This window comes from Saccostrea cucullata, unplaced genomic scaffold, assembly GCF_032062105.1.
Source record: "Saccostrea cucullata isolate Sc308-1 unplaced genomic scaffold, CSIRO_AGI_Scuc_v1 ctg65, whole genome shotgun sequence".
Taxonomy (NCBI): domain Eukaryota; kingdom Metazoa; phylum Mollusca; class Bivalvia; order Ostreida; family Ostreidae; genus Saccostrea; species Saccostrea cuccullata.
The window spans coordinates 75,513-87,485 of record NW_026938807.1 but is presented as its reverse complement, the minus strand read 5'-3'; the positions used below and the strand labels follow the sequence as shown (position 1 = coordinate 87,485).

Here is an 11,973-nt window from a genome sequence, read left to right as displayed (position 1 = left end):
CATCAAATATTTTTTCTGTGCAACAAGTCCGCGTAATTTTTGAACGGCCCTCGTAATTAAGAATCTGTGAAAGTTTCATTAAATTTCCTTCAGTGGTATGAGAGGAGTTGCGGATACCCCAAAGCGTAACAGACGGACAGACGGAAATACCGATTACTATATACCCTCCCACTTTTCAAGCGGGGGGCATAAAAATGTCGTTTCATTTCCCCATGTGCACTTTAATTCTAACACAACCACAAATAGATCGGCCGCTGCTGCGGCCGATAATAAATTTACACAAGGCCATAAACAGGATAAAAATCCATCGATACCCCCCGGGAGAAGTTTTTCTAAAACAAATCTTCGCCCCATGCATCCCTATTTCCCCAAAAAATATTCAGCAAAGAGAAAATTTTACAAAATAACCCGCTATATTCAGTCAACTGTGAATAGCCAGTAAAAGGTCTGGAATGAATTTCCACACATTCTTTCATTCACCTTTCAGTCAATGGAATGACTGGGTTAAATAACATAAATGTTATTATAAATTAAATTAAATTTACGTGCTGAAATGATTTATCGAAGTTAATATCAATGGTCTAAAATTTGATCATATTTTTATTTCAGTGTTTTATTAATACATTTATTTTCCATGTCCACCATGACATGTTGAACGACAAGTGTCTCTCGCCAACTGACAGTTGTTCAGGCAAGTGTCAAGTGCATGGCCGTGCGCATGTGAGTCACGACATCCTTGGGTGCATCCATTGTATGTTGCGTCACAAGTATCCTCGCAACTATTGGCATAAGCACCGACAGCTAAGCAGACAACCAACAGGAAAATCAGAGACTTCATTGTAAACTAAGAAAAAATAATGAAATATATGATAAGGTCAAAGTTTTTATGCCCATCAACATTTCTAAAAAAGTTTTAAAGAACTTTGAAAGCCGGAAAGTACGAAAGCGGATATAGGCTCAATTTTTGCCAAAATAAAAAAAAAATACTCGTTATAACGAGATAATTATATCGTTATAACGGGTTACTATCTCGTTATAAAGAGTTGCTTTCTCGTTAGAATGAGTTACTTTCTTTTTATAACGAGCTAGTTATCTCGTAATAACGAGATAATTATCAGATTATAACGAGTTAGTTATCTCGTTATAACGAATTAGTTATATATCTCGTTATAACGAATTAGTTATCTCGTAGTAGCGAATTACCGTAGTTATCTCGTAATAACGAGTTAGTATCTCGTTATGACGACTTGGTCATCTCGTTATTATACAGTTAAAGTATATCATTGAGGAGGTTAGCAAGATTCCAGTTCCCCAAGACCAGGACTATTTCCCGAGGCGCAGCGCGCCGAGGGAAATAGTTCTGGTCAAGGAGAACTGGAATCTTGCTAACTCCCTCAATGATATACTTTTTTAACTGTTTAAATGTACCAATACAAATAGAGGATTACGAATGACAGGGAATTAGCTTCAAAACTAACGCATGGGGAATTAGTCTATTAACATATTAGACAGATACAAAAGTAAAATCTAGAGGATTACGGGTAACCGGGGAATTAGCGCCCGAAGCAGGGATTAGCTCGTTTAACTAACGCACGGGAATGAGTCCATTCACTCAGATTTCTAGGAAATTATTTACATTTTACTGCCTTACTCTCATATAGCAAAAAATCAGTAGAGGTATAATAAAACAAGTTAATTATCCCGAGTTAGTTATCTTGAATTATCTTAAGTCTTGAATTATTATTATGGACTGTTTAGACGGGAGACATCACCAATTATAAGGTCTGAGTAGACGCAAGCGCCCTCGTGTGACAACCCTACTCAGACCTGAAAATTCGTGATGTCTCCCTTCTAAACAGTCCATAATTGTATATTAATACGTGAACATCTCCTAGGACGCAATATTCTTTTTTAAAAAATAATATTGCCAAATGTACTTGCTCAAAGTTTGGCAATTTTTAAAGACAACTATCTCTGATTAATGACACTAGGGCCTACATTGTTTTGGATGACATACACTTTCATAATCAATGTCTACGAACCTACAATCAAATTTCAGAGACATTATAATAGAGATATCACAGGCATTAAAGCAACATGTATTACTTAAGGAATCACTGTCTAGTTAGTATATTATGCCAGGGCATCAACGATAGTGGGAAACATGGGATAATTTGCATAACGGGCGAAGCCCGTTATGCAAATTATCTCATGTTTCCCACTATCCTTGATGTCCCTGGTATACTATACTAACTAGACAGTGATTCCTTATATTTCCAAATTTCGCACCACAAATCATCATTTACCAGTAGAAACTGGAAGGTGGTGTGGTATACCACTTTCTGAAAGACTTTGTACACTTTGTAGTAAAGGTCAAATTGCTGATGAATTTCATTACATTCTAGAATGCAAAGCTTTGGAAAATGAAAGGAAAAAATACCTAGGTAATTATTATTCTAGTAGACCGAATATTATTAAATTTACAGAACTTATGTCAACTCAAAACGAACAAATTCTGAAAAAATTATGTATGTTTATTCTAAAAATTTATGACGCTACCTGTCCTCCTTAATATGTTACTATTGTCTGTTTCTCCCTCTTTTTTCATTTTTTCTTCATTTTGTAACATTTTGTATTGTATATATTATATTTTTTGTACCTCTGACCAGTTTGTTTAAAATGTATATATGTTTTACTGTACCCCATGTACCAATATTTTGGTTTGGGAGAATAAACTGAACTTGAACTTGAACATTTTATTGTGAAATGAAATTGTAGATTTAGACTTTCAAAATGTAGACATAGATTTAATTTACACGAGGACACCCATGCCAGTTTCAATAGTCATCGCCCACTGACGTCAAACACAAAGGCAGCCGCACGTGATTTTCATGCATATTTGGCCTCTTTAGCGCAGACACAGAAGATGCGCACGAGATTTGCATGCATATTAGGCCTCTTTAGCTCCTGACCTATCGACCTGCCTAATTTACATTCCGGCAGAATTATAAAGAAATTTACTCCGCTAACTTTCAAAGAGTTATCACAGAGAAAAAAATAGAAAAGGAAATATATACTATCTTTACTAATCTTTACTGGTACATGTATGTCCGTTTTATAAGATAGGTATACATACAATACAAATCAAGTGCATAGGACAAAAAACTAGTTTGCTGTTTTTCCCTAAAATCTTTATCATCCACATGTACAATTAAACAAATGATATTTACATTTCCAATGTCTTTGTCCGAGATAAAATTACGAAAAGTTAATGTACTTTATTTCTACATGAATGTACTGGTTCATCAATAGGCGCGGTTAAGAAAAATCACGTGCAGGGCGGGACAAAAAAATCAAGAGCATGTAAATATAAGGAATAACTGTCTTATTCGATTTCATGACGATGATCAATCGATTGGCTTGCGTGATAATTTTATGCAAATTATCACACAAGCCAATCGATTGATCACATCATGAAATCGAAAAATAAGACAGTTATTCCTTAAATCGACTCAGTTCTGTATACTTTCTATCACTTAGATATATCAATGCTTTAGAGCAATATCGTTAGTCGTTATAACGAGATACTAAGTCGTTATAACGAGTTAATTTTCTCGTAATAACGAGATAACTAACTCGTCATAATGAGATAATTAAGTCATTACAGCTCAACGCACTTTTTAAACTCACATGGTTTTTCGCACAAATTAAGGTCACATTTTTATAATGCAAAATTGTGTAACATGACAACAAAATGTATTTTTAAAATGATTTATAACTTAATTTTGATCATATTCCATTACTTTAAACATAACTCACACATAATAATTGGTAGGATTTTTATATGCTCCTGGATGATATATTATGAGAGTTTTCAAATGGTTTTTCCATGGTTTCTTGTCAAATGCAACCGTCTTTGTATCCGTTCATTTTAAAGCATACTTTTGCCTTGCATTAAGTATTATTTAGAGAACTCGACAGGTTCTGTATCGTAGATACAAATTTGGGGGCAGACGAGTGCGAAAGCACTGAAACCCCCAAATTTGTATCAACGATACAGAACCTGTCGAGTTCTCTAAATGATTTGTGACACGATCAATCAAAAATAGCTCCGCCCACTTTATAACTTTGCAGCGTCCAAACTTCCGCCAAAGTTCTGTAGATGAGGCCCCGACGGGGAGTACGCATCCGCAGTATATATATATTTCCACGGAAAACGTAAAATTCGGTCAGATTTGTTTTGACAATTTAACGGGGTAGACGTAATCGAGTGATAGTCAGTCTTAATGGATAAATTGGAGGATTTAACCGTAATTGTTGGGATATATTGTTATGATTGTAGATGGAGATTTATCATAATTTATTTCAGGGATCTTAAAATCCCGGTTTAACTAGATTTACAAAAACAGGATTTACAGAAAATTCTTCGATGGACTTTGATGTCACGGATTTTTATTTTCAAATTGAATTGCGACATTAAAAACGAAGTGAAAGAGACGTGTGGCTGTCGTCAGCGAGAAGGATTTTTTCCGTGGTAGCGAATTTTCCGTTTCGTGTGGATTGTTCAAAATTAGGTACAGAGGATGTTTTCCGTTATTGCGATTTTTCTTTTTACTTTCGATCGAAATTACGTGTAGATTCTGTGTGGAATAAGTTTTTTAAAAGTGATTTAGAAATTTTGACATTCTGCATTCTCAGGAAAATACCGCGTATTTCTTAAAAATTAATAATAGGAAAACATCAGTATTTATTATGTGTACGTGCTAGCTTTGCTAAATTGAATCAGATTTATTTTTAGACCGTGCTGTATTTTAGATACAGAATAGTTGGCAAATGCAATACTGTAAACAAGGCTAATGCAGAACGAAAAGTAGCTCCGCCCACCACAGTCCCGTTCTGTATTGCTAATACAGAACAGTAAACTTCAAAGAAAAACACCGCTATCGTGTCACAATACAGAAACAGTGCAGTTCATGTAAGTTCTGTATTTTCTATACATTGAAATGACACTAAGGCGCGAGATGATAGAAGTATTTCTCATCTGTTCAACTGCTTTCAATGTTAAAAAGATGGCATTTTTTATGTTAACTTCCTGAAATCTAGCATCATGAAAGATTCCTTTCAACGCAAAATTTTTAAGTTTCAGACAATAAATGTAAAAGAATTTTCTTATCAATATTTACAATTTACTATGTTGAAAGATAAACAATACTTTATTAACCTATCATTTTGCATGATTTCTTTATGCAGATTTGTCATTTTTTGGCGCAGCATTCCGACAAAATCAAGACAAGTATGGAAAATGTTCAAAGTACCTAGAAAAATACTCACCTTTAAGAAGTCAATTTGAACATTTTAACCAAATTGTATCAAAGAAAGTTCGATTAATTGATTTGTAAATACCTTTGATAGAATTACACACATTTAACATCATACAATTTATAAACAAATTCTCTTTTAGAAAATTGAATTTAAAAACTTAAGATAATGATTTTAGAGAATATGCACCTTTAACATGAAATATTTAATAATATAAGGGTTATGTCTCGTTCTGAAACTCGATAATTTTTATTGCAAGAAAAATGTTACTTTAATTTGTACGAAAAACCATGTGAGTTTAAAAAGTGCGTTGAGCTGTATAACGACGAATTTTTGAAAAATTCATCTTAAATCCTTATAACGAGCTAGTATCTCGCAATAACGAGTTAACAAGTTAGTATCTTGACACTACAAAATGAGCCTATCCATCCAGCATTCGTTTGAGAACAGATATGCAACTTTTCCGAAGAAATGGTTATTCCTAGTTTAACTTAACTCTACCTGCATCCTCTTTTTACAAATGCTAGGGAAAATCGTCAAAAACTAATGTACACATTTACATTACATCGATTATCTATCTCTGATTAGTTTAATGAAATCAAACTCACATAGACAAGTTAGGTCGGAAAAAAAACACCTCACCTTCTGTCCGAAATTGAATGATCTGTATAATTTTTTCTCGCCGTCGCTTATATAGAGATACAGTACAAGGTTAAAGTGTCTATCCAATACAAGGCCAGTGACATATTCGTGCTTACAGTATCAGTATTTCCTCCATGAAATTCTACTAGATAATATATATATGTATATTAAACATGGTCACATGTCGATCATTTATAGTTTACCAATTTATTAAGTTCTCACTTGCCTACAGTTTTGGTAATTTAATTATAGATATTTTGTTTTATATCCCCAAATATACGTAAATGTACTTGTATATATGTGCTATTCTGTTCTGCAACGCATTTTTCGCAGCTTCGATTTTAAAAAAAAAAGCAATTTTGATTTGTTTTATACAAAATATTTGCATTTTCAAGCAAATCAATATCCGCAAACTTTTCGAACAACCCTCCTACATTTTGTTCAGGGTCATTGTTTTATTCGTTTCATAAGGTCAACATATATGTTGTATGCAGTTTTATCCTTGTATAATATTTCAAATTTATCCAACCGATCTCCTTAATATTCATTTAGTGATATACCTTTAGGATTTAATATTTTTTCCGGCTTCTAATCTGAAAGTTCTCTTTTTTTTCTCCGAAAAAGAAAGTTCTCTTTTTTTCCGAAGTTGTTTTCTAGCTATTATGGAAAATATACAAATACTTCTAAATTTTCATACATTGTAGAAAAAAATAAGGAAACAATACAAACTACTGCACGCCTATTGCCATAAAAGGAAGTTTCTAAAATAGAAATCTTATCTTTGTGTAAAATCTATATCACTGACCTCACTGCCGATATACATGTATAAAACTAAGATTCGCGCGACAACTGCATGTATATCAGACAAACGGTGAAACAGAGTAATTGTAATCCTTATAACTTTTTGCATATTTGTAATTTTAAAATTTGTATCACTATTAATTAGGGATGTCAAATCGGTCAATTTTTGATACTCGGTTACTCGGACGTTTTTCCGATCGAGTACCCGGGTACTCGGTAAAAGTGTAAATAAATATGAACAAGTTAATTGATAACTGTAAAACATTGTAAACTCTTGTAGAAATACAACCGATGGGAGGTTACCTGCAAATGCGTTGTAACAATTATGACCACTTTGTAACCGACGAAATTTAATCTAACATTTTTTTAAGTTCAATTTATTTATCAGATAAATACGAGAAATAAAATCAGAAATGGTTCACAGTGTTTTTGTTTAAAAAATAATCTGTTCCGTAATTGTAATGTAACTCTTTGGTGCGTTTGATGTCCAAGTGATAAGTTGTCTGAGCTATATGTACGGTATAAACTTGATCAAGGTATCCTATAATAGAGCGGATTTATACGATCTTCGTACATTTTTGATCTTAGATTTCATAGAATTACGATACGGTATGTTGTAGTTTGGAGCAACGATGGACATGATTTTTAAAGCATTTGCCTTCAACCATTTGCATTATTAATTGGCATGTAATCAAATGCATCCAAATCAACAATCGCACGTGCAATATCGTCTGTCTTTTTCCCGAGAATTTACGGCTTTTTGGAGAATTGACAAAATTATTTAATTTGTTTAAATATAATGGACCTTAAACGATGTTCAATGAAAACAAATAATTAAAGCAAACTAAATGTAAGGGAAGACTACAGTCGAAGGTGAGAAAAGCCCGGGTAGGTACATCAGGTGTTTGGTCACGATAATTACTGTATAAACACTGCCACAGGCGAAAACGGTCATTTAGAGGCATAGGAAACCCTAATTACTGTACATGTATGTACAAGTGCAATGAACATTTTACGTTTTGAAACCGATGTTTTAATGCATTAATAAATAAGCTTAGAAATATTTAAAAATATACATCCGAGTAACCGAGTACCGATTTTAGTATTCGATACTCGGACGTTCGATCGAGTACCCGGTTAACCGGGTACTCGTTGACATTCCTACTATTAATATATTTTGAACAGTTTGCTTGGGGAATTTTGTTGGACTTTGATTTTTAATCTGATTTTTATGTACGTACTGCAGAACACCATGCTCCTGGTCGTCATTTCGTGCCTGCTTGCAGTCGTTATCGGGTAAGTATTTTAAAAACTCAAAACCTCATTTAAAATCTTCAAAGAAATCAAAATAAAAAAAGAAAAATATATAAATAGTTAAAATCACATTTAAAAAGTCCTAACATATTTGATTTCCCAACTTTTTATCGACATTTTCATTTTTATAAATATATATCCTATGGTATCGATAGAATTTAATTATGATGAGCTTTATTTTAATATAAATGCATGTTTATTCGCGGTTTATGATGTCAGAGAGTCAATACCGGTATTACATTTTGATCTTAGACAAAAGGCAATAAGAAGTGTCAATTTCATCAAGATTTTATAAATGTATACTACATCGTTAAGCTTTTTTTCTTCTCCCGAATATTATCCCCCAAAAAGAAATAATAAATAGGGTTTTATGCACAAAACAAAGAAGAACAGTGTACCTGTCATTTATTGAAGTTATACGTAATTAGTTGTATATTTCTACACCAATAGTTTAGTTATGATTTATGTGAAGAAAGTACACTTTTGCGAATAGGCTTTTTTCGGGGAGAAGCGGGAGTACCTCAATGGATAGTAATCATTAAATGTATGTACGAGTTATCCCCCATATATAAAATAGTTCCACTTCATAGACAACATCACAATCTGAACACACATGAGCTCCAACAGTTAGTCGACAGCGGTTTTGTGACACTGGACGTAAATCCTAAAGACGGGCTTCTGGAATATGACGAACTCGCTAAGCTCTTTGACCAGAGGGACACAGACGGTGAGATATTTGTCGTGTTTCCGTCTACTATAGTAACTTCTAATTATGTAAGATTTTTTAAATTTTGTTTATGTAAATTCAGAGGAGTAAATCCAATGGTTTTTTTCTTCATATGGCATAAATTAAAAGTATCTTATAGTAGAATATCGAAATTTATTTATTGATTTTGTTTTTGTAGAGTACTACTTTAATATCCATGTATTTCAAATACTTAGTAATTTAAATAATTGAAATACGTGTAAATGAAAGTCTATTGATTTATTGTGAAAAAGGTTTTATTCATTAGATGTGAGCAATAATTCAGTTATAAAGCTTAGCACTGTTCACATGTGCATGAATACATGGATGAAAAGTAATATGAAGTTAATTAAATTGATTCTATGCGTTCATCAAATGAATTATTGCTAGCATTGCTATCATCATCAGAATTAACGATATATCTTCAAATGATAAAAGATATATTCACCAATATGAATTTATATGTTTATTGGCGTTCCATTAATTTTATCATTAATTTTTAGGTCACCTGAGGAAACTCTTTGGTATTAATCAACCATTTATGATGAAATAAAATTTATGATAAAATTTTCAAAATTTTGAAATATGTGGCCCCATGGTCAGTGGTTCCTGTGGGGTGGGTGCACAATCGGTGGTTATAAAGTGGAAATACATTTTCTCTTGGTTACTCTGATCTACCTCTGGGTATTAAGTAACCAAAGTAAGCTTGCTTAGAGTATAATTATGATAAACAATGGTGCCTCTTTCAAGATTGTGATTTTCATGGCTTTTGGTTTTCAAAAAACACGGACCAAATTTAATTATTGGGAAGTTGTTACCTGATACTCAGGTGACCTATAATGCACGTGGGCCTCTTGTTTAGATTAATTGAATCTCATCAAAGTAATCTATACTACAATATATTTCGTAAATAATACATTATTTCATAGCCGATGAACATTTGTTAAAAATTCTAATTTTTTGGTTCATTTCATAAAATTAAAACACATGCTTGGATTATTTTTTTTGAAAAAATGATAATTTACCGGGGTAAGTAAACTAAATTTAAGTTAATTAAGTTTATTCCATTAACGTATAGGTGACGGACACTTAACTAAGGCTGAGTTTGCGGCTCATGTTGGATTAGATTTTCTGTTTAAGGATGCCCTCTTTAATCTCTATGACACGGACAAGAATGGACTCCTCACCAAAGCCGAGTTTGTGGACAAGGCTTTCCACGACGCCAACAATAACGGTAATATACAGATTAATTATACATACATGTATTTCTGTTGAATATTTTCTATTATACTAGTATCGTATTCCTTATTATTCCTATCGACCTTTTCTGAAACGTCATAAAACGACCTACCCCTATCTCCCACAGAAAAGTTGGGCAAAGGCTCTAAGATATGTTTATACTGCAGTCAAAGAGACTGTCATGTGACTGTCCCTTCAATATTTTGCCAAACTAGCTGTCTATGCAACTTTATTTACAGGTGATGGGCAGGTAACAAGGCATGAATTTGACCATTATTACACCCAGGTATTCATTTAATAGATCAATTTCAGCATTATACCTCTAAACCATGCAGGAAAAAGTGATTTTCACGAAACATTAATGATAACGTTTATGACTTCGATGCTTTACATTTTTCAGATTCTACATCATCTGAATCAGCACCATGGTTAATTTCCTTTTCTTCCCATCAATTTGAAGTTTTTTCATTCATTTCTGAATAAAAGATATGAAAACGTCTTGTTTTTGTTTAATCTCTACGAGCTGTTTTTATTTTAAAGGTGCCTTCATTATTCAAATTTGACCAGTTGATTTTTCTTCTGAGAAAGAAGTCCTAATTTAAACAAATTGGCTTTGTTTGTTTGCGTTTTTTTATGTTTAACGTCTCTCTCGAGAAGTTTTTACTCATGTGGAGATACCAAAACTTGCCTATAGAGTGCTGCAACTTTATATATTTACATCTGCTGTGTTTTTCTAGTAAGCCAACTGTGAAATTGATTTGAAAACCATTTTCGTGTATACTCACGCGTAGAAAACGTGCGCTAACGTGACGTCACAACGAGGCTACAGCGACGTTAGTAAAAGTATAACGATGTAGGGCAACGAGAAATTCAAATATTGAGTATATTTTTGGTGATTCCAAACATGTAAAATGTAAATATAAGGAATGTTTTTAAGTTTTGTGTGAGTTATTGGTGTGAGAATCACACAGACTTGCATGTAGGCATATTTTTACTAATATATAATATGCCTACGTGACAAGTCTGTGTGATTCACACACCAATAACTCACACAAAACTTAAAAACATTCCTTAAATGAATAGAGATGCAAATTACTTATTTCAACATATAAGATAATTTTGTAGATATGCAACTTATATTTGTTAACATGCAAAATAACTATGTTAACACGGGGCCGAAAATTATCTCAGATTTACTTTGTTCTTTCCATTTCGATCCGATATTATATCGGTTGTGTGTTGCACACATGTCTCATATTGGGATAAGTACATGTATCAAAGTGTATTAATTTTTTCACATTTGAATCGGTTCATATAGAAAAAAAAAATATTTAAACAAAAAATGCGAATCCAATTTTTTCTATTGGATGTTTTTACATTTCCGTTTCACTGGAACTAAATCTGACAAACACGGGTTCAGCTTTGGACGCTGCAGCTCTTCACCTTAAAGCTAGAGTACAAGAAGATCCAAGCAGAGGTAGAGGCACTACGATCAGCTCGTGGTAAGTGTAAATGCAATCATTATCTATTTAAAATAACTATCTAGTTAGTAGGGTATTTGGGGCATCAAAGAAAGCTGGAAACTATTTGGGGTATTGGTTTTTTTCTGTGATAACTCTTTGAAAATTAGTTTAATTGATTTCTCGATCATTCTACCGGAATATAAATTTCGACAAGCGAAAGGTCGGGAGCTAAGGAGGCCTAATATGTATATATATATATCCATTTCTAATTTTTTTTTCTCTGTGATAATTCTTTGAAAGTTAGCGGAGTTGATTTCTTGATAATTCTTCCGGAATGTAAGTTAGGCAGGTCGATAGGTCAGGAGCTAAGGAGGCCTAATATGCATGCAAATCTCGTGCGCATCTGTCTCAGTGTCTGGCGCTAAGGAGGCCAAATATGCATGAAAATAT

General features: G+C 33.1%; 1 protein-coding gene and 1 long non-coding RNA gene across 2 annotated transcripts; one reads left to right on the top strand and one right to left on the bottom strand.

The window, feature by feature from the left end:
* Nucleotides 1-582: 582 nt before the first annotated feature.
* On the bottom strand, nt 583-6,046 carry LOC134251407 (uncharacterized). The gene is made up of 2 exons (XR_009988737.1): nt 5,962-6,046; nt 583-844 (listed from the first exon to the last, which is right to left on the bottom strand). It is a non-coding gene; the product is annotated as an uncharacterized LOC134251407 (long non-coding RNA).
* Nucleotides 6,047-8,622: 2,576 nt separating this feature from the next.
* LOC134251416 (uncharacterized) lies at nt 8,623-10,558 on the top strand. Its single transcript, XM_062733825.1, has 4 exons — nt 8,623-8,803; nt 9,900-10,055; nt 10,300-10,346; nt 10,461-10,558. Exons 1-4 carry the CDS (start codon nt 8,623-8,625, stop codon nt 10,491-10,493), a joined length of 417 nt encoding a protein of 138 aa, XP_062589809.1. The 3' UTR covers nt 10,494-10,558.
* Nucleotides 10,559-11,973: the final 1,415 nt, after the last annotated feature.

Bases quoted from the DNA above. Each gene is read 5' to 3' on its own strand.
- LOC134251416 (XM_062733825.1), top strand. From the start codon at position 8,623: ATGTACGAGTTATCCCCCATATATAAAATAGTTCCACTTCATAGACAA. The intron at 10,056-10,299 runs GTAATATACAGA...CTTTATTTACAG, and splicing joins CCACGACGCCAACAATAACG to GTGATGGGCAGGTAACAAGG. The intron at 10,347-10,460 runs GTATTCATTTAA...TACATTTTTCAG, and splicing joins TTGACCATTATTACACCCAG to ATTCTACATCATCTGAATCA.